The 21,922-nt window shown below is 37.1% G+C and overlaps 1 protein-coding gene across 2 annotated transcripts in view; it reads right to left on the bottom strand.

The window, feature by feature from the left end:
• Positions 1–21,922, bottom strand: part of LOC131029070 (CBL-interacting protein kinase 23) — a 206,962-nt gene that overhangs the window by 136,209 nt on the left and 48,831 nt on the right. For both annotated transcript variants that reach the window (XM_057959465.2, XM_057959464.2), the window contains exon 2: positions 11,579–11,641. In XM_057959465.2, the coding sequence (XP_057815448.1) occupies positions 11,579–11,620 (42 nt within the window). In that variant the 5' untranslated portion in view covers positions 11,621–11,641. The remainder of the gene's footprint in view (positions 1–11,578; positions 11,642–21,922) is intronic.

Genomic DNA, 21,922 nt, shown 5'->3' with positions numbered 1-21,922 from the left:
TATTCACTCAGATGACTACTTTTAGCAGTTCAGTTCAGAGCCCTAACTCAGTTCAGTTTTGGTGATTTCCAACACTTCAGTCTCTGACTCAAATTTGGCAATAATCAATATTTGAGAAGGTATTTTTAATATATTAATACCTTAGGCATGAGGTATTAATATTTGATTGTTTTATGGATGGACGACTTAGGAAAGGAGAGAATATTAATTTTATCCCAAGTCTATTTGGGCAAAATTTGCATATGACTTCAAGGGGGTCATGATGGTGTTAATAATTAAACTATAACTCAAGGCATATGGGGCGATTATCGAAGTATATTGCCTTAGTAATATTTTTTATTTGGAAGTCATAGTTGGGCGCCCACTTTACACTTTATTTTATGACACTTATATTTATTAAAAAGGGCGATTTTGGGTGAATGTGAATTGGGTGAACTTGTGCAAGGAAATGAAATGAAATGGAATGGCATTTGGTTTGGGTGTATTTGGAGTGCATTTGAATTTGAATTTGGTTGGCAAAAAGTTATAAATAAGTGACTTGGGCTCTCATTTTGGTATCTCAGACAATTTAGACTGTTATGCTATCGGATTGACTCCAAACAAACTTCAAGGGTGAATACCTCCTAGGGCTCTTGACAAACTTTGAGTGTGAGATATCACTCCTAGTTGTGACTGGATCTTCTGAATGTGTGGTTCGATTTTAGTGTGCATTTTCAGATTTTCAGTGTGTGGATTTCAGTGTTGCTGGTTTTTGGTGTGGCTGAAGCGAAGATTCGATCGTATCTCCCTACCTGTGCAATCGATTATTCTGGTTAATAGCTCGTTGAGAGCGTATCTGGAGGGCGATCATTCTTCTACCTTGGCGTTTCTTTTCGAGTTCTTTCTTATTTTTTGCAGCAAATTGAACTTTCCAGCTGGGTCGTACTATCTCTTGGCTTCCTTGGGTTGCGTGTTGGCTGTTTGTGGTGTTCGCGATGCAGGTTTGAGTCTTTGGTTGCATTGCCTTAGTCATAGCTTTCATTTGCTTCTATTTTTGTGTCATTCGGAGTTGATTTGGAGAAGTTATGAGCATTTGGGGGTGTCTATAGCTTGCTGGTCTGGGTGTTTTCTGTGTGTGCTAATGATTTTCAGAATTTCATAGTTGTGTGTTAGAAGAGCTTTTTGGTGTGAGTAGTCTAAGTTGGTTTGGGAGTGATTATCTATTATTGTTGCAGCTGTTGGACTTGTTATCAACACTTGATTCTTCATTCTATATGATTTGTAATGCTGGTTTGCAGTACTAACAACAAAGTTATGTTATTTCTTAGTCCCACTACATAAGTGGAAGAGGCTGGCTATGCTGCCTATCTTTGGGATAGTGATATTTCATGTATTGATAATCCATAATGTGCATTGTAAAGCTAGTTAGTAGTACTAACAGCTATCTTTTGGATTATTGCTTGTAGTCCCACTGCGTAAGTGGAAGAGGCTGGCTTAGCCGCCTATTTTGAATATTTTGTAACATTGTCCTCCCGCTGCATAAGCGGTTGAGTTGATTGTAATGTTGTCCTCCCGCTGAATAAGCGGTGGAGTTGATAGGAAATTTCATTTCTAGTCCTCCTGCTGCATAAGCGGTAGAATTATTGTTCTTCAGTTTTTTGTATTATCCTTGACTGGTTTACCGCCAAGTGATCTTCAATATTCTCCATATCCCATTGAAAAGTGGAAGGGGCTAGCTTGCCGGCTGAGGATTGTATTATTTCCAGTTATTTGAAGCTAACGATCGCCTCAACACCGTATGCTCTCACCTTCCCATATTGGGCACTTGGTGATCAGAAAGTGGAAGGGTTACAACTTCAATATTATTGTATCTTGATTTCCTAACCTTAACAGGTTCTTGTTGTGATTGTAACTGGAAACAAATTGAAAAAATTGTTGGGGATATTACATAACCCGTCATGTGCTTCCTTCAAAACACTTGGAATTTCCTCCTCCATAACACATCTCCTCAAGATTTGGTTGAGGCCCGTTTTATATAATAGGCCATTGATCAGTTGGAAAGTCTTACTCTTCAATGCCAACTTCCGCCGTTCCCCCGGGGACATCTCCTATGGGAATGTGGAAGTAGAGAGGTACTGGACAATCTTCTCGTACCACAATGGTAGTATTGCAATCTGGAACAAGTGTGCATCTGGGAAGTCCTCATCCACCCCTTCAGTTGGTTCTCCTGATCTGATCCTTGATAGTTGGGCGGCTATCACATGGGACTTGCCTGGCCATACAATAATGGTGAAGGTCAATTCTTGCAGGAGTAGTAGCCATCTACTTACCCGACCCTAGATAATTGGTTTATTTACCAAGTACATTAGTGCCTGATGGTCCACGTAAAATGTGAACGGAGTAGCCAACAGGTAGTGGCAAAACTTTTGTACCACGTACACCATCCCGAGTGCCTCCCTCTCTGTTGTGCTGTAGTTTCGTTCAACCCTTGACAAAAGTCGGCTGGCGAAAAAAATGGAATGATCCAGTCCTTGCGTCCCTACTTGTGCAAGGGTAGCACCAATCGCGAAGTTGGAGGCATCAAAGTGTACGTGAAACTCCTTATTCCAATCCAGATACACCAGTATTGGTGCACTTACCAGTCAATCTTTCAATTCCTTGAAGGCTTCTTTCTGCTCCGTACCCCATACGAACGGCTCTCCCTTCCTTGTCAGCTTGTCTAGGGGCCACGAGACTTGTGCAAAGCCTTTGATAAATCTCCGGTAATAGCCAACATGGCCCAAGAATGACTTCACCCCTGTCACATTCGTTGGATTCTCCATGTTGACAATCACTCCTATCTTATCTGGGTCTGTCTTCAGACCTTCTTTACAAACAATGTGGCCAAGAAGCTTTCCTTGCGGTACCATAAACTTGCACTTCCTTGGGTTAAGGGCTAGCCTAGCTTTCTGACACCCCTCCATACATTCCCCGAGTGCCTTTAGATGGGTGTCTTGATCACTAAAAATCGACGAGTCATCCAAGAAAGCTCTGAAATTTCCTACAGACATTTTGTCAAAAATGTGTAAAATTATTCTCTGGAAGGTTGTCGATGCATTACATAGCCCAAAGGGCATACGACTGTAGGCGTACACCCCCTCGTCCACCATGAATGTGGTCTTTAGCTTATCTTCTTCCGCAATACTTATTTGATTGTATCCCGAGAACCCATCCAAAAATGTGTATATCTCATGCCCAGCTATTTCTTCCAAAATGTTGTAAGTGAATGGGATTGGAAATGGATCTTTGATTGTTACTACATCTAGGTACCTAAAGTCTATGCATATCCTTATTTGATTAGCTTCCTTCTTGAGAGAAATGACTATTGGGGAAACTGTAATGCCCCGCCAGGAAACCCCGAAGGGATAAGCCAAAACACAAGAATAGAGTGCAAATTTTTTTATTTTTTTTAAAGTTACACCACATTAAGATACAATCAAGATATCAAAGATTCAGAATTACATAGCGGAAGACATCAACTAACACCTAAAGAGTTTCCCAACGAGATTACTTAAATTTCAAATTCACTTAACTCACACAATTAATCCAATACGCTGATTATCTTAATAACGAGATAATTCTTAAACAGGATAATTTCTTTCAGAAGATGGAAATATAAATCACAAGCAAAGATTCATCCATTAAGATCTATTCATAATCTTCATTCAAGCTTTTCATTAAAAATACAAGCCATACATCTAATATTCTAACACACTAGAATTTCATCATAAACATATGAGATCTTTTCAAGCATACTTAATTTCCTTAACAACAACTGAATATATATATTCCATTACTCTTAAGTTACATTCTTTCATAATCCAATTTACTGCATTTTAAAAGACGATTGCATACATGCATCTACGATACATCTCATCTAAACCACTTATGCATTCGATCAAAATAGGCATTCAAGAAAGAACCGCATACAAGCATTTAAAATGAATTCCATCTTATCCACTTATACATTCTAACATAAGCTATTCATACATGATAAAGTTGAATAAGGGAAACATAAGAGAATAGCATCACATAACACCATAATGATCTCGGAGTTCACCCCTGAAGGGCTACATTTCCGGGTCTGCTCAACTGCAAGACCCCTCTGATAATTAATAAAGTTAAGAATACATGAGGTTACACCATTACAATCCGGCCATCAAGGCGAAATATAAACAATATACAAACGACCACATCGGTCAATAAATACATAAACGATCCCTGAAAAGAACAGGATCCAGCCGAACATAATCAAAGCTAAGACAAAGGTCCAGGAGAGCGTCCACAAAACTGAGTCATCACCACCCAAGGTCTAACATGAAACCAAGTACTCACAAGGGCATAGACAATAGGACGACCCACAAAGGTACTCCTAACAGGACAAAACGACAACACACTAGCGAACGCAGCGACAAGTGTCATCACACAACCTGGTACGGTTACCATGGCAGGTCTTCATAGGTTCCGGCCCCATACACTGGGTTACCTGGCAACCTAATCCAAGCCTCCGGCCCATCCAAGCCTCATGTGGACCCACACATCCTCTCGTGAAGACAAGGATGGTGGTTTGCCATTTCAGGCCTTCTCACAGCATGTCGAGTCTATGTTAGCACTCGTCCCATGTGTGAGGCACATTATCTTACTTAGAGATTACATTCTAATCTACTGTTAGGTTATCACTTATTAGACTCACTTTCGATGGTTTACCCAGCAGCCACTTTGGGTGCGGCCCCCAACCGAAAGCCACTTTCCCATACGACACTAGACTAAACTCAGACAAACTCAAAAACCAAGGAATACACATGGTCGGACGAACGGAGTTCAAGAAGGGGAGAACAACCATCTGGTCAAACACGAATCATCATTCTACACCCACACAAAGGATATGACCAAATATGACACTACCACACAACAACAGTCAACTCGGAACCGAGGACTGAAATAGGTAGCCCAAATCATTCCATACGACAGGATCCTAACAAACAAAGCACGACTTGCCATTACATAAGCAAAAGTGAATACAGAAATTAAACTCGCATAAGTAATATGCAATAGATACAATCTTTCCGAATTGATCTAAACATTAAACAGTCGATCAAGTTTTCTACATGATCTAAAATAGATTGCAGTTATCTACCTCATTTAGATACAGGTTGTTCTTGGTTTTCTAACTCACTGATGTTCATTGCATCGAACATACTAAAATACGCCATAACGAGTTCTTTAACCAATATCACAAGAATATAATTTAAACAACCATTAACCAATTAATTAAGATATTTAATCTTCAATTAAAACATCAATGACGTACTGGTTCAAAATAAATTCCTACACATTTGTCTTTTCCAGAACCAATTTACACTATACAGATCAAGGAAATATACATATTTAGGGAAGCCAAAAAAAAAAAATCCATTCCCAGATTAACACATTGTTTCCTTGAGCATATAAAGAAAATTACAAAAATTAACTATTAATTAATGAACATATTTAATAATCTGCGATTAATTAAATATAACAAATTAATAATTAATAACGAAATTAACAAATTAAGTATTTAATTACAAGAAAATATGCATTAATAATAAGATAAGATTTGAGTATTAATTATTGTATATTTAACCTTATACAATTAATTAATAACAAATTATCCTTGAATTATTAATTAATGCCAATATTTAATCATAATAAAAAAAAACTTAATTAAAATATCAAACATAATTAAAAACTTAATTTAAAATTAAATTTAATAATATTAAACTATAATTTTTTATTTTTTTTTAAAAAAACATTAAAAAAAACTTTTCTTTCCCTTTTTTTTTTTTACAAAAACCAAAACACAAATATGGGGGAGGGTACCCACGTGGACCCCCACGTGGGCCCCCCCCTTGGGAGCTCATGCTGCTGCCCAATGGGAGCACGCAGCCCCCATGGGAGCGCTGCTGTTCCCAAAGGGAGCACGCAGCCCCCATGGGAGCGCTGCTGCTCAATGGAAAAGCAGCACCCCTCCACGTGGTGGGGTACTCTCCCACGTGGTTGGGGTTTCCAATCTTTTTTTTAATTTTATTTTATTTATTTTTTTAAAATTTGATCACTGTGCAATACACAGTTAAAAAAAAACAGTCTCCCAGAGACTAAAGAATCATGAATTTTTTTTATTTTTATTCACCCAAATTGCAATCTTTTTAAAAATACCCAGATCAGGAAAGGGGAAAATTTCTCCAAAACTAACAGCATATTGGTCAAACAAGATTGATCTTCACAAATTTAACATCTAATCTGCCAAACCCCCAACTAAATTTCAATTTTATTTAATTTTAAATCATTCTTGGCAAACCAGAAATTGATTTGAAAACAAGGAATGAAATCAAGGAGGGATAATTCAAGATCTTATTTCCATTCTACTCTATTAATCAATCAAACTGATTTTTCAATAACAAATTCATTTCTTTCAACCAGAACAGTAAATTCTTTTGGCAACAAGAAAACAATTTAGAATCCTACCTTCATACGCAATCCTAGAAGAGATTTACTAAAGAGCCCAACCTGCAAGCTCAAGAATTCCTCCTCCTTCCAGAATCCCCAAATTTCATCCCAAAAATATTTTTTTTTAACAAAGCATTTTCCAAAAACATCCATCCTCCAAAATTTCCCAAAATTTTAGGTTATAAGGAAGAGTTGACCAAAATTCCATTTTTGGAATTAAAATTTTTATTTAAAAATAATTCTCAAAATTAATTCTTTTCTAACTATATCAATAAATTGAATTGCTTTTCCCATTTAAAATTGATTTTGTCACTCAACTGAAATTTAACCTTTCAAATTTAAAAAGCCAACAGAATACAATTAAATCTATTGCACTTAAATACAAAACTTTCTTTTCAACAGCATATCCAAAATGCATTTAATATTTAAATTAACTATTTAATTGAACTTGCTCCCAATTTAAAATGAGCAATCCAAAATCAACGATAATCGCATAACGAAATCCCGATTAATTTAGTCCATTAATCTTCAATGCACAAACACATATATAATCAAAATAATTACTAAGGGCTAATTAATCAATTTATCCATACACACCAAGCACGCAAACCAAGAAGGTCAACCAAACAGACGACTCACAAACCCGAACAAAAAAGGATTACCGACGACGACTGGCAATGCTCACCTGAGCACAACTAAGGTCAACTAGGGTCTTACGACCACCTAATCCAACTCTAAGGATTAAAGAGGTACACTCAAACCTGCAAATCCAGGTGAAGACGAACCTCGCACTCATGCGGCGTTGTACCTGAAATCTCCTGCAACCAAGAGTCATACATGCATATATATATAAACTTAATGAAAGCGTTAGCCCAATATTAATACCACGAAATAGGAACACTAAACAACTTGCATACAACTAGTGTGAAAACCACATCAACAGCTATGCATTAAATCAAACATCTGACTATAATCATTGTATTAAGATAAACTAACCAAGATTAGAAATTGATTAGGGCAGGGGTACTACAGAAACCCAGTCACTTGTTTCCACTTTGAATGTGATCCCAGCTTCCAACATTTTGTTGATTTCCTCATTCACCTTGGTCGCGTAGTTCTTGTTCATCCTATACGGTCTCCTCCGTATGGGTTGGGCTCCTGGTACGAGGGATATGCGATGTACGCACAATTCCGGTGGTACCCCCTTCAAGTCCTTGTAGGTCCAGGAAAAGACATCCTTGTATTCCAAGAATATCCTGAAAGTCGCCGCCTTTCCGTACGGGTTCTAGTCATCCCCTACGAGTATCACCTGCGGGTCCTCGTCCTTGCCTAAATTAACTTTTTTCACATTCCTTTCCTCGTACTTGATGGGTTTGTCTCGTTCAAACTAGTGGGCTAGTGTGTCATCCACCCGTGCCATTCCCTCCTGGTACCTATCGTACTCCGGGGGAAATGACTGCTCTTCCATATCGCCACTTGATTCCCCAATCTTGCATATTTGCAACATATGGCACTCCGGGTGGAAGACCTCATAGTCCTCCATCTGCCAATGGAAGAGTCCGGCCAGCAAACTAGTTCCATCTTCAGAGCATCCGTCCAGTTCCAGCACTCCTTTGTTGGGTTTCCTCCCTCCTCTGTCTCCTATGTGCCCTTCTGTCTTACAGTCGGTGCACCATAGTTCCTTTCCTTCCTTGCCACTTTCTTTGTCAACCTTTAGTTCTTTCATGATCCTCATCATATCCCTTCGGAGTGCTTGCACGGTCTTGGACTTCCCATCGCTGTCTTCATCCGTACTATCACCATCACTCACCTGACGCTTCCCTCGAGATGTCTTATTTTCACTCTCAATATCCATCGCGTGATTGTATGCCTCGTCATACGAGGGCGGAGGGACCACCTTCATCTTCCGTCTGAGAGACGGTACTAGTCCTTCAACAAACCATCTCTTCTTCAGGCCATCAGCCGACTAGTTCTCCATTTTGTTGAGCAGTTCCCTCACCCTTCTGTTATAGGCCCGCACACTTTCACTTTTTCCCTGCTTGGTATTGTAAAATTCCGCCATGATTTCATTGTCATCCCGTAGGAGTTTGAACTCCTCTTGGAAAGCCTTCTTCAGATTGTTCCATGACATTTTATACTAGGCATCCAGGTCTGTATACCAATCAATTGCTATTCCTCGCAGAGTGGCTGGAAATTTCTTCAACCAGTAATCCTAGTCGTCCTGGCCATTCGCTTCCCAAATGGTCACTCATGTCTTACAATGTCGTACAGGATCCTCTGACCCGTCACCCATGAATTTTGAAATCTTCTGTTTCTCCGGGGTGTGTGCCATTGTTTTTGTCTGGAGGGTTTTATGTAGCACTTGGAAGTTACTATATACCCGAAAGGTATTATGTGTCTAGAAGGTACCGTATGCTCTTGACCTGGTTGGACCGCTATCCGCAGGGCTTTGGTTACCCTCGTTCCTATAGTCCCTCCTTCCCAGGGTTTCTGGATTTGACCCTCCTATTTTGGTTCCCTCTGACAAGGACAAATTCCTGATGCCGGATAATGTTGCTTCAAAAATATTGGCGATCTCTTCGTACAGGTCCCGTACCGCCTCCTCTCCTTGTTCAGAATACTCTGACGGGTTGCTCTGCGACTCGGCTCCAGAATCTTCTTCACTTGACGTCGAGTGTGGGGCCTGGTCGGCGAGATCTTCCTCCACTACGTTTGGAAGTGGCAGGTTCTTAGCGACCTCCGCCAACTCCTTCCATGTACACGGCCTTTGTCTCTCCTGACTACGACTCCGACTCACACTCTGACTTCTACTATGTTCCTCAGGGCTCTTCGAGTCAGCAACCTCCCTTAGCCGTCGTCTCCACTCGGCTTGTTCTTTTATACGGAGAGATCTTCGTGCAGTTCCCTCGTCTACTCCTCCGGTGGTAGTGGTACGTTTGTCTTTGTTTAGCCATAGTGGCATTAATTGCCAGGGGTACGGCGTCGGCTTGTCTCCCTTTCCTCTTCCTCCCTACGGTTCCGTTCTTCGTACCTTTGGAGTACTTGTTGCCGACAGAGTTCCCGTGCAGTTTCCTCCCTTCGGTCTTGGAGTTTAATCAGATTTCTCGCGAGTAACCTTGGAATACTTCCGAGCAGGTCAAAGACGAGAGTGCTGACAGTGAGTTCACCACGTACTATGCCTTCAAAGACAACTCTCTCCTGAGTCTCCCTCTGCACGTACTGCGTGACCGACACGTCCCACAACTCTACCAAATCTGTCGTCAACTGATCCTCTCGTGCCTCTTCCATGGTACTTTCTTCGTGTGTGTCAATGTCTACGACAATTAATTGCTAGTTGAATGGTCGACCCATTAATTCCTTCCGCCTATAGCCACAGTTATCTTCGGGTTCCTTCAGGCAACGGCGCCAAAATGTTTAGTCCTCAATGTGAGGTTGGTAAACTCACGAATAAAACAAGGATATCCCACACATACCAACTATTCATGTAACAGAACATTCATATATCAAAGCATGAGTAACAATAACAAAACAACTATACCAAAAGAATGATATCTTTATTGAATTCTCAAGAATATGTCAGACTGTCAATACAATACCATCCTTGCTGAGGTTCCATCCGAATCATATATAGACTTGACAGTTGGCCAAGTTGCCAACCATCACTAACTACCAACTACCCCACGGGAACCTCTCGGCGACTCAAACATAACCAAACATAAACACCCAAACCAACTACAAACTAACATGTGTTATTGATCCTTAACAGTCTGAATGCCAAAACAAAGATAAAGTCAGTCATGCTCAACATGATGTGACAGTTACTTGCTAAGATGAATCAGAAAGGACCTCAAACAACTCCAATTTAAAATGGGGAGAGTTGTTCAAACACCAACAATCAGCAGAACAACAATGGTCACATAGTTGGCGCAGCATTTGGGTCTATTTGAAGACCTCTCCAACCTACATTCACTCGTAGGGGGGAGGCTCAAATAGTTCAAGAAGCAAATATTTCAATGGCAGATGATGTAAGAGCATGCTATGTGAAATATGTGACACTTCCTTTGGAGATTCAGGACATTTTGTCTTTGGATAAACTTATGAACCAAAAGAAGAAGAGAGGTGGTGGAAGGCTTAAAAACAGCAGTCCTTTTGTGCAGAGAGACTACCAACAAGCCCTTGGAAGGTGACTCTTTCTCACTTTGATGGGAGTGATAAGTGTACTCTAATGACGACACACACATATACGAAGAGTGAGGGGAACGAATCAGTATAAGGTAAACTTTTCACTAATTCAAAAATTAACCACCATAACAATAATAACAGTAATAACACAACATTCACACAAGAGAATACAGATTTACATGGAAACCTTTTCGGGAGAAAACCACAGAGAAGGGCTGCTTAGAATTATTGTCCAAATCCAACCACACAAAATGATAAAAAGATCTTACAACATTTGCAGGCACCAACCCACTGTAGACATCAATCATCACTTCCAAAATTCACAAGCACCAACCTATTGGAGACACTGATCCCCACAACTGAGCACAAACTCAGCAAGAGACTCCAATTTCTTCTTTTAGGAGGCACCATCCTCTTCTATTTTCTGAGAATTGCTTCTTTAATTGAAAAAGAATTCAAAAAACAAAAAAAGTTATGGCACTTTTGTGTTAGATTCTTAATTATATTTTAGTTATTTCTACATTTTGGGTGGCTTGTTACAAATTTGCTACACAAAGTAGCGATACGAAACCTGTGTTTGTACATTGACAAACAAAGAAAACCTAATATGTGTTATAAAATAATATGCTACTGTCCATATTTAGTTTTCACAAATTATGATCTGTTGTAGTGAAAAATGAAGACAGAAAACTGTTCGATATCAAAAAGAATAATTTTAGTAATTCCTACTTAACAGAAAATTATCATCCAGCAACCTATTGATATGAAAAGGGTATATTTTCAGTACAACAATAAAAGAACACCATTAACGGTTAAATTGCCAGTTTTGACCTGTATCAGGGTTTCTCATTTATTACTAATGTATCTCTAAATCAAGAATTGATAAACTCACCTCATGCAACAGGACAACATTTGGATGCTTGATCAATTTCATTGTAGAAATTTCTCTCTTTATCTGCACAAGTGGAAAATATACACAATTAAACTTCTAAAGACAACATATAACATAATCCTGATCAAGAATCCATGTCAATCAGAATATGCTTCCCAAGTACTAAAACTCAATGATATGAGTAACTTCAATAATGATATTTATGATTGTCCATAGCTATAGCAAAGGCAAAGAAAGATCTAGGAAGTCGCCACAGCCAAATATTTAACTATAGTCAAATTATGTAAATTCATAAAAACAAGAAATGTCAAGAATTTTTGCTCTGAAAACAGTACACATCAGAATACCAAAAAATTGGTACAGGTAAATGGAGATTTTATTTAGAATCCTCTGTTATTTGGAGCCCAACAAACCACTGATTCCACAAGAATCACTGAAAGAGTAATATATAAACCCCAAATGTCAACTTAATTGTCCAACTAGAGATGCCAACATACGAACCATAGATTGGATTCTGGAAAAAGATCATGATCAGTTAATTAAGATAATCATCTATCTTCTTAGTTCATGTGATGAAGAACCCAAGATATGCTGTTAAATATCTCAGATAGAATTGGATAATGCAGAGATGCAGAATTTAGATGAAAAATCAGGAGAATGGGTGCAGAAATGCTCAGATTCAGACATCCTTAGGCCCATACTATATTAAAAAGCAATCATAAGTGATGAGTTCAGATCAATCTGCATCACATGGTTTACTTTGCAAGAATGTGTACGACATGGTATAAGATTATTCGACAGATTTGGATGCAGCCAAACTCACTCTAAATGATGCAAAAAAGGTAGAGCCAAGTGTCTGAAAGGAAGTTCAATCAATTTCTCTTCCATCTCTTGATGTTAGAGATCTGTGGCAATCTCTATATGAATGAGTTGTACATATGCAAGCATAAATATGCCTCCTCAAGGTCATGATACGAGGTTGAAGAGTTGAGGAGAGCAAGAATCATGCATACTGAATTAGATAGTAATTCTTATCTTTAAATTCCCTACAAAAAATTCTGGTCGAAATGTGAAGTTGCCTGCTAGTTTTGAACCAAAAAAAAATTCCCTTCTAATGGTTTGCTTGATAATATGATTGCACAATTTCAAATTTGTAGAAGTAATGGTGTTTGTTTGATATGTTTGAGTGGATTTCTCAACTCAGAAAAATGAAAAGGAATATGAAGTGACTGAACAATAAATATTTATATTTTTTCAAAATGCGTACTGTTGATGTGTTTTTTATGACACCCAAAACACAGAATAAAATACCAAGTATTCTATCCTCTCTTGAACAAGGAAACCTCAAACGCTAAACTTCATGATCAAACAAGGCAACCCCAAGGTTTACAATGCACGCAATGTGACTTTTATGTTGGATAGATTCAGTGTTTTGATGTGATATTGCTGGTTAACACAAAGGGACTTACGCTTAGCTGGAATGTGGAACACTTGACTAACTTGGAAATTAAAAAAGACAAAAGGATGAAAGGTTAAGGAAATCTAAGCTAAATCTAAAGACAATGAAGATAATAAATAACGCTTAGATAGATGGATTCTATAAATCAAGTCTTGCTTCGCCATGAGGAAATAACTACACAAAACTGATGCAATCTCCAGAGGTAATGAAAGATTTTCATATTGTAAACGTTCATCAAATCCAAGACTGGCGCAATCCAAATGAACATCCACAATCAAACTAATGCTAAATCAGGTTCAAACTAACCATACGTTGAAATTTCCAATCAACAAATTCCAAATGGTATGAACCAGAATTCCATCAAACGTCTTCACATAAATAGACAATAGGTACGAGCACCCGGCCTTGGTGGGAGGGTTTTTTTAGCATCATATCTCCATTATAATCAATGAACTTCAACTAACTTTGAGAAATAACAAGAAACCATGCAAAATGTAGAAACACAACACAAATATCCACCATAGCTTCAATGAAAGTTATGTATTGATTTCAACATAGCCTTGGCAACAATCTCTAGCTTCCTCCTCGTACTGCTACTTATAACTCCTAATGATCAACTATTTATCCATTATTAACCTTTACAAATGAGAAGACAGAGCCTTATATAGAGCTCTTGATTACAAATGAATGGCCAAGATTTGATTACAAATCATGCAATGTCCTCGTTTTTGGATTCTCTAGCAGTGCAGTTGTCATTGACATTTTCGGTTTGTGTCAGCATCATCCAAGGGGTGTTTTAGTATTTCCAATGAGCTTGGATGGTTTAGAGGTGTTAAATGATGCTTTCAGATGTTTTTTTCAGCTTTTAGTTTGGGCTCCAAGATTCTTGGAGAGAGCGTCTATTTTTAGTTAGTCACCTAGTCAGGCTTGTTATCATCTTTCATCATCGAGATCACTCATGTGCTGTGAAATTTCGATTTTGATGCTTTTCGGCCATTTTCGCAAGTCGGGTGTACTATTGGCTATAATTTAATTAAATTTACTAAGGTTACTATTTTAATTAAAATTGTTTAATGAATACCTTAGTGTTATAGCTCATTGGAACCGGGATGAGAAGTTTTAAATCTTGGGTACATAAATCAGGGACCTTGTGTGTCAAATTATACTTATATTAATGAAAACGCCATTTTTGGAGCAACAGGGGAGTTTAAATTAATAAAGTGACTTTAATATAATGTCAACTTTAAATTATAACATAAAGTTGCTTTTGAAGGGGAAATGAAATAAATTAAAATAAAAATAAAAGTATTTCTCTCAAAAAGAGAAAAGGCTATTATATAAAAGGAGGAAAAAGGGAATTGGAATTCCTTCTAGAGTTTATTTGTTTTCACTTGTCTTGGAGAGCTCTCTCTTGGATCATCTTCTAGGATGAAAACCCTTGGAGATATTGCATGACTTGGATGGAAACCCAAGATCACTTAGGGAGGGATTCATCACAGAATTCCATTGGAGCTATATTACATTTTTTAGATCAAATTCGGAACTACATTGCACCACAGATTTTCAGATCAGTTTGAAGGAAAGTTGTTTCATCAACTAGGGTTTGAAGTCTATTTGCATGTTGAAGGCATATTTAGTCAGATTTGGAGGTTATTAAGGCCCATCTTTCATCGATAATCATTTTGCTAGGGTTTGGAGGAAGGATTGACTAGTTTTTGGAAGGCATTGGTGATTGGCATCATTTTCGTATAGGCAGATTTGTTTCCAACCTTTGCAATTTTTATTCCAAACTGCTGCTCTTAGAGCTGGGTGGTTATTTTGGCATTTACTCCACATGTTTGGCACCTAGGGTTTCAACGCCGATTTCCAACCCTGGCCGCCAACTTTGGCGAAATTTTGGGGACTGTTTTTGAGGCTTCCATAAGCTTCTGATCGTGCTCAAAAAATTATCAGCCTTGTGTAAAGGTATTTGCAGCCAATATTTTAAGAGATTTGTGTCATACAAGACTCCCTTATGTGACAAATGGAAGCATCAATCAATCAGGTATGTTTAGAACCCCAAAATTGTTGGTTGTAAACACATTTCATGTAGTTTTATCGGTCTGAAACTTTGTATCATACCTAATATAATTTGTCTTTAGAACTGATTTAAGGCATCTAAAGTTAGATTCTTTGTTTATGGTTTATGCATCGTAGTACTTGCATTTCGACAAGTTCTTTAATCATTTCGCATTGAAATCAAACATCAAATAACAAAATAAGAACCCAAAAATTAGAAATCAAGCCATGCATGCTAAGTGTTTGACAAAATGTCAAACAACTAAAATAGGAGAAATTAGTCCAGATTTAGCAAGGGTTTTTACAAATCAATAGCCAAGATAATTCAAGACAAACCCTAATTAGGGTAGTTACAACTATGTCATAACCCCTCTTTGGACATTGGATTAAATAAATACGATCATTAAAACAATTATTAATTAACATTTAATAATATTGGAAAAATCGTCTCATTTATGAGACTTCACGATTTTCCTCTAATATATGATTATTAATGTTTATTATTTGTTATGACTATTATTTATTATTATTGTTTTATTTTAATGTAACGTTCATATTTCAATTATTAATATTATATTAACTATTAAAGAAATTTTACCAAAAAATACTATTAAAACATAAAATAGATATATTGAATATATTACACTTATCATATAACGTGCTATTTAATAAATATAAAATATAACATAAATTGTCAAAATACATTATAAATAATATCATATTAATACGATACCATAAATAGACCCAATATCAAAATACAATACAAATTTTGATCAGATTATGGATAGCTGTTCAATTTCTACCAATGAATCTTAATTCAAAAGCTAATGTGTATTTAGTCTCTGATTTATGTGAACTATTATTATTATTAATGTTTGTTTGATACTATTATTAATTTATTAATATTTATTAAAGTTTGTTTGATATTATTAATAATTAATTAATATTTATTAATTAATTAATAATAAAGAATAAGTCAGCCACCTTTAAATAGTGGTGACCCTTCCTTGAGTCACCACCCTCCCTTTCTCCTATAAAGCATCGAAAGGGAGGGGGCAACGGAGTATAGTTCCCATTTTTCCAAGATTTAAGACTACAGATATTATTCTTCCAAACCTTTCACTCTTATTCCTTCATGGAAGAGAGAAAATCCACGGATTCATAACTTATGTAATAGTTACGTTTGATTCACGGGTTAATTGACTTTTTCAATAGACACAGTATTTTATTTGATGCAATTAATGGATAGAAATTCGACCTTTAACAGAGAATGAAAACAAGTCAGTCTTTATATTCTAGACTGCATCACTTATTAATCAAAAGCATTTAACTCAGATTATAGAGAGTATCAACATGCCCGATATAAATCTGAATACGATTACAGCTGATGATTCTGAGTACGCCCCGACTAAATAACTCGGATTCTACAGCATATGCAATGATAATATTCCACTAGTTTCGCAAAATACCAATATGGAGATACACTATCTTCCAAACATCCCAGAGGTGGTGTTGTTGTGGGGGGATGCTTCCCCCAAGTCCCCAAGTCTTGAAAACGTCCCCATGTTGGGCATAGAGGGTATTTTTTGGGGGGGGATGACACATTCCCATGGAATAAATTATTTAAAAAGTGGTTTTAAAATATAATTTCCAAGAAGTCCCATGAAGGTATTATAAACGGAGGTTATCCGGAACCCTCTTATAGATGGGTAATTATCGTATAGTATGTACTCACAAAAGGAGGTCAGACGATAGATCATATAAGATTAGAACCATGATTAAGTTACAGGCAGTAATATCCCTTTTTTTCTTGGGGGTTTGCATAGTGATGTGCTTAATAAGTATGATTAATATATGAAGTCTGATGATGTTTTTATGCAATGGTAATATTCGTATAAACTATGACAGTCATCCTTAATTCCATATGCAGTGGCACATCAGATCTGACACATGTCAGACCTGTCTGCCATTACCAGCCACCAAACATATTACTAACAAGTAATGTTTAAGTAGTAGTATTAGTAATTTATATAATAGGTGGCAATATTACTTAATTTACTTATTTATTTATGTATATATATATTCAAATCAGAGTAAGGAATAATATAACGATTGTAAGCATAGATATTGATAATAATAAATGTTAATATAATACCTTTAGAAATTAGTAATAGTTCATATAAATTAGTAAATATCTAACGATCTAACGATCTGTGAATAAATCAGAATAAGATTATCTGTTTAGTATGGTAAAATAGATAGTACTTGATGGACTATAGAAACATTGAACAATCCAGATTTGATTTATGTTAAGGTAGACTTGACTCTTAATCAAGTTAGTTTAAACTATAAGTAATTTGAAATAGATTAATTATGGTTGAAATAGACCAAATTCTAGTAGGGGACATTACAAACTAACACCTCATTGGCCAATGAGAAAATAACAACATTTTGGACATATGTCCTTTGAATGTGGACCAATGAGAAATGAGGTTAGATATATTGAATAATATTTGATGAAGTACCACATGTCACTTGCTCCTCCTTTGAATGAAATAGGTTCAATGTATTTGGACATGTTGACTTGGAATGATCAGATTGTGTAATGTCCCCTTCTCCACAGTGATTAGTTCAGTGGTCCATTGGCCTATTCTGGAGACCCATAGGCTATTTGGAAAGGAGAATTAGGGTTTCCATCTTTTGTGAAGTTCTGCACGAGCTTTTTAGGGTTTATAGGAGGGAATTCTTCAGTTTTGTCTATGGTTTCCTTCTGGGTTTTTCATGAGCTCCAGGGTGGCATAACATGCATTTGATTCTTTGGTGAAGTGAGAACTTACTATTTTTAGTAAGTTAGGGTTTGGCTGTTTGGATGATGCTATCTTATTGAGCTTTCCAAGATTTTTCTCCGGCTGCGAAGATCATGTTTTTCGGAGGAGTATTTCATGACTTACTATTTTTAGTAAGTGGTAGTATTGAGCAATTCTATTTTTAGCAATTTGGATAGGGTCGTGATTCTGTAGCAGTTCAGTGGCCTTCATTGCTCAGCTTCATCCTAGTTTTTGTTGATAATCAGTATTGGAATCATAAGTGATTTAATTAAATATTATTTCCTTATCCTAAGGTTTAATATTTAATTATTTTATTACTGATTAATGTTATATTGGGTGACTTAGGAAAAGACACATTTATATCTAATATCAATGTTATTATTTCCTAAGTTAGGCGGTGAAATTTGAAGAATGCATTAAGTTATTGTTGAAGACTTTGGCAAGTTCAAACTTGTTTAATTATTGGATAAAATGCAACTTGGGCGCCCACCTTGGGAAATGAAATGAAATGTCATTTGGACGCCATGTGATAGTGAAATGAAATGCGAATTGAAGATGTGAATTTGGGAGCATTTACATTTGAATTTTAGAGGGAAAAAACTATAAATACAAGTGCTTGGCCTCCCATTTGGATATCTTATGAAATTGCATTGTTATGCTGCCAGTTTGGTGATTGAAAATCTGAGCTTCGAAGTGTGGCTTCCTAGCTAAGTCTCACTTTCGTACTTGGAAGATAGTGCCTCGCTATGTTCCTGTAAGTCCAGTGTTGTTAGTGAGTGTTCTGCAAATTGTGGAGAGTTTTGTGTGGATTTTGGAGTGTTTCCTTGTTGCTGGTCTCGGAGTTGCTGAAACCATATTTTGCTCATACCGCTTGACCAAGTGATTGCATTGTTTTGGGTATCGGCTCTTTGGAAGCGTATTGGGAAGACAATCATTCTCCTATCTTGGCGTGGCTTTTGGTGGTCAACACAATTTTTGGTTGCAAATCAAGTTTTCTGCTGTAGCACCATTTTCAGACTTACCTTGGGATGCGTGCAACATATTTGGGGCTTCCAATTTGTGAGATTGAGGTATTGGATTGGTTGCCTATGTTATATTAGTCATTTGCATTTTATTTGGTGTGATTCCGGTTAGTCTTGAGAAAGCTATGAGTGTTTTGGTGTTTCTGGTAGTGGCTGGATAGTGTGTTTTCTAGCTTGCAGAATTAGAACAGCAGTAGTGTTCAAGTGTGGTGTGATTTTGATAGTGGATTGTTTGAGATCAGCATTAAGCTTCTTATCTTATCTCATATCTCTATTTTGTAAGATTGTTTCAATAGTACTAATCAATCATTCTTGCTATTCTTATTTGTAATTCACACTGCATAAGTGGAAGAGGCTGGCTTAGCTGCCTTCTTGCTTTGTAATTCAGTTTATGTACTCAGTCCTCCCACTGAATAAGTGGTCGAGTGATAAGTTTTATGCAATTTTCCTCCCGCTGAAATATGTGGTAGAGTGATAGCTTAATGCAATGTCCTCCCGCTGAAATACGCGGTAGAGTGATTGAGTTTCAGTTTCTTGTTATTATCCCTTGGCTGGTTTACCGCCAAGAGTTCAGTTTCTATCCTGTTGGATAAGCAGAAGGGGATGGTTTGCCGCCCGTGCATTGTAATTTCAGTTTTATTTATGGTGCTAAGGATCCCCGGAACACCGTATGCTCTCACCCTCCCAAATTGGGCTCTCAGTGAACAAAAGGTGGAAGGGTTCCCTTTCAGCAGTTTGGATTATTTCTCTAACCTTAACGGGTTATGGTGTTTGCTTGTAACTCTTATTGCTAAAAACAAAAAAAAAATTAAGGGGAATATTATAGATTGGTTGATGATGAATGGGCATAACCTCAGCTCGTATATCTCTTGATACTCAAAATTATTGAGCCTTTGTTTGATTGTGATGGTTATTCCCAAATTGCATCATCTTGATCAAGTTTGTAACTTTGATTAACTCTTCTAAAACTATCATTCATCCTTGATCACATTTCACTTTTCCATCTTCATGTTTGGGAATCTTCCTCTTTGTGATGTTTTGCATTTTGTTCTCATGTTTGGAAATTTTCCTTGTGATACATTTTCATCCTCAACTCCAGAATCTTGAACTACTTCCCTCCTTGACGCTCTTCGATCTTGAAATTATTTGCCTTGGACTTGGATTCCTTGGTGTAATTCTTGACTTCATGTTGCAATCATCCTATGTTCACCATCATTGTGAAGTCCTCTTCATGTTTGAGCTAATCCTCATCTTCATTTTTATCTTGTCCATCTTGATGTCTCTTTCATGTTGTGCAATCCTTTGTGTTCACCATCATTGCATCCACCTCCTTGCATGAAACTTGAAAAGAGAACACGGCTTAAGTTATGATTGGAAGATGAAACATTAGGTAAATCATGACAAAACTAAGAATTGAAAACCCCTGCATTCAAAACATTGTCAAACAACGTGAACAAACCCCTACAAGCTGGAAATGATAACTTTAGATCTGAAAATGTTGATACAGATCTGAGAATTGCATAAAATCAGTGAGAAAACCAGTCAAATCTGCATATGAATTAATGATTTTTTTCCCTCATAATTCACCTCTGATCGGATGGAATTCACCTTTATTCTTCCTTGAATTAATGTGAATTATATCTGTTATTGCTGTTGAACTCACTCTTTCTCTTCTAGGTTCTTATATACATCTAAGACTTTATTTAAATTTGATTCTTTTGCATTGGGTTCGCACCCTTTCTGAACTTGAATTTACTCTGATTTTCACCTTCATTCCTCTGGAATCTAGCTTCTGCAACTCGGATTCGCACCTCACTCCTGCACAAATTCACCTCCTTTAGGTCTGGTCCAAAATTCACCTTGCAATTCTGATGTATTGTGATGAAAATCACTTCAACCTGATGTAATTCAGTTTTGAAATGAGATACAAATTCACCCTGAAAGCATATGCAAATCACCTCTTCTAGGTCTGCTACAAATTCGTCTATAGGTCTGCACTAAAATGTTTTGAATGATGAAAAAATGATGTGAAATGATTTCTCCAACCCCTCATATATATGCACTCAAAGGGTAATCACCATCTGATGTTAAGGTCCACTAGGTTTCATCATGTCTTTTCAAATTAAAATCCTAAATTTCCTTATTTCCAGGTCGGCCAAATCTGATTGATGAAACTTGTTTTAAGTTGACCAGATTAGTTTGTGAATTTCGCCTTGCTTGAGGGCATATAAATATAGGTTAAAGTGCTGATCCTCAGCACACAATTCACACTCGTAATTTTATTTGTTCTCCTCTCTGCCTTTAGGTCTGCAGATGAAGATGACCTAAGGAGTGTAGTTAGCATAAAATGCCTATTGTTATTTCCGATAATATTGGTTATCTACCAATGTATTAATTATTTGTATTGAGTGGGTTGTCACTCTTGGGTGGTTATGTGTTGGTTGGTTGACGGTTGTGTTCCTCTTGGCAACCGCTAGGTCCTTTAAATATATTGTGTACCGCCAAGGAAGGTAGTATGGTATAGCTGGATGAACTAGAATCCTTGGTCGACTATCTCTGGTCTTCTTCTCTATTATAATTTTATGTGCAAATAAAGATATATTTTACTCTTGTATTTGGTATTTATTGTCATCGATATTATAATTTTATATATTCAATTTATCAGATAAAACAATAAACATTCAGCACCATTGCCTTAAAAGAAATTGGGTCATCCTTGAGTGATTCATACCCTTAGACCCCAATAAAGGTGAGAAGAGGCCACAGGGTTGTCAAGAACGAGCGATCAGGCAATCTTTAAGGATTGTAGAACAAAGAGAACAAAAAGGAAGATTACAAGAAACATTTGAGGAAAATCCTGTTGGACGATTAGACCATCCGTCCCTATAGTCAACTCAAACATATTTTGTCGTATATCCATCTCAGGGGAACTGAGATTTGGAGGATCCGAATTGCCAACCCTTAGCTAGAGGGAGCA

This window comes from Cryptomeria japonica, chromosome 3 (assembly GCF_030272615.1).
Source record: "Cryptomeria japonica chromosome 3, Sugi_1.0, whole genome shotgun sequence".
In the NCBI taxonomy this organism is placed as follows: domain Eukaryota; kingdom Viridiplantae; phylum Streptophyta; class Pinopsida; order Cupressales; family Cupressaceae; genus Cryptomeria; species Cryptomeria japonica.
Note: the sequence above shows the minus strand (reverse complement) of the source record. Positions and strands in the feature narration are given on the sequence as shown.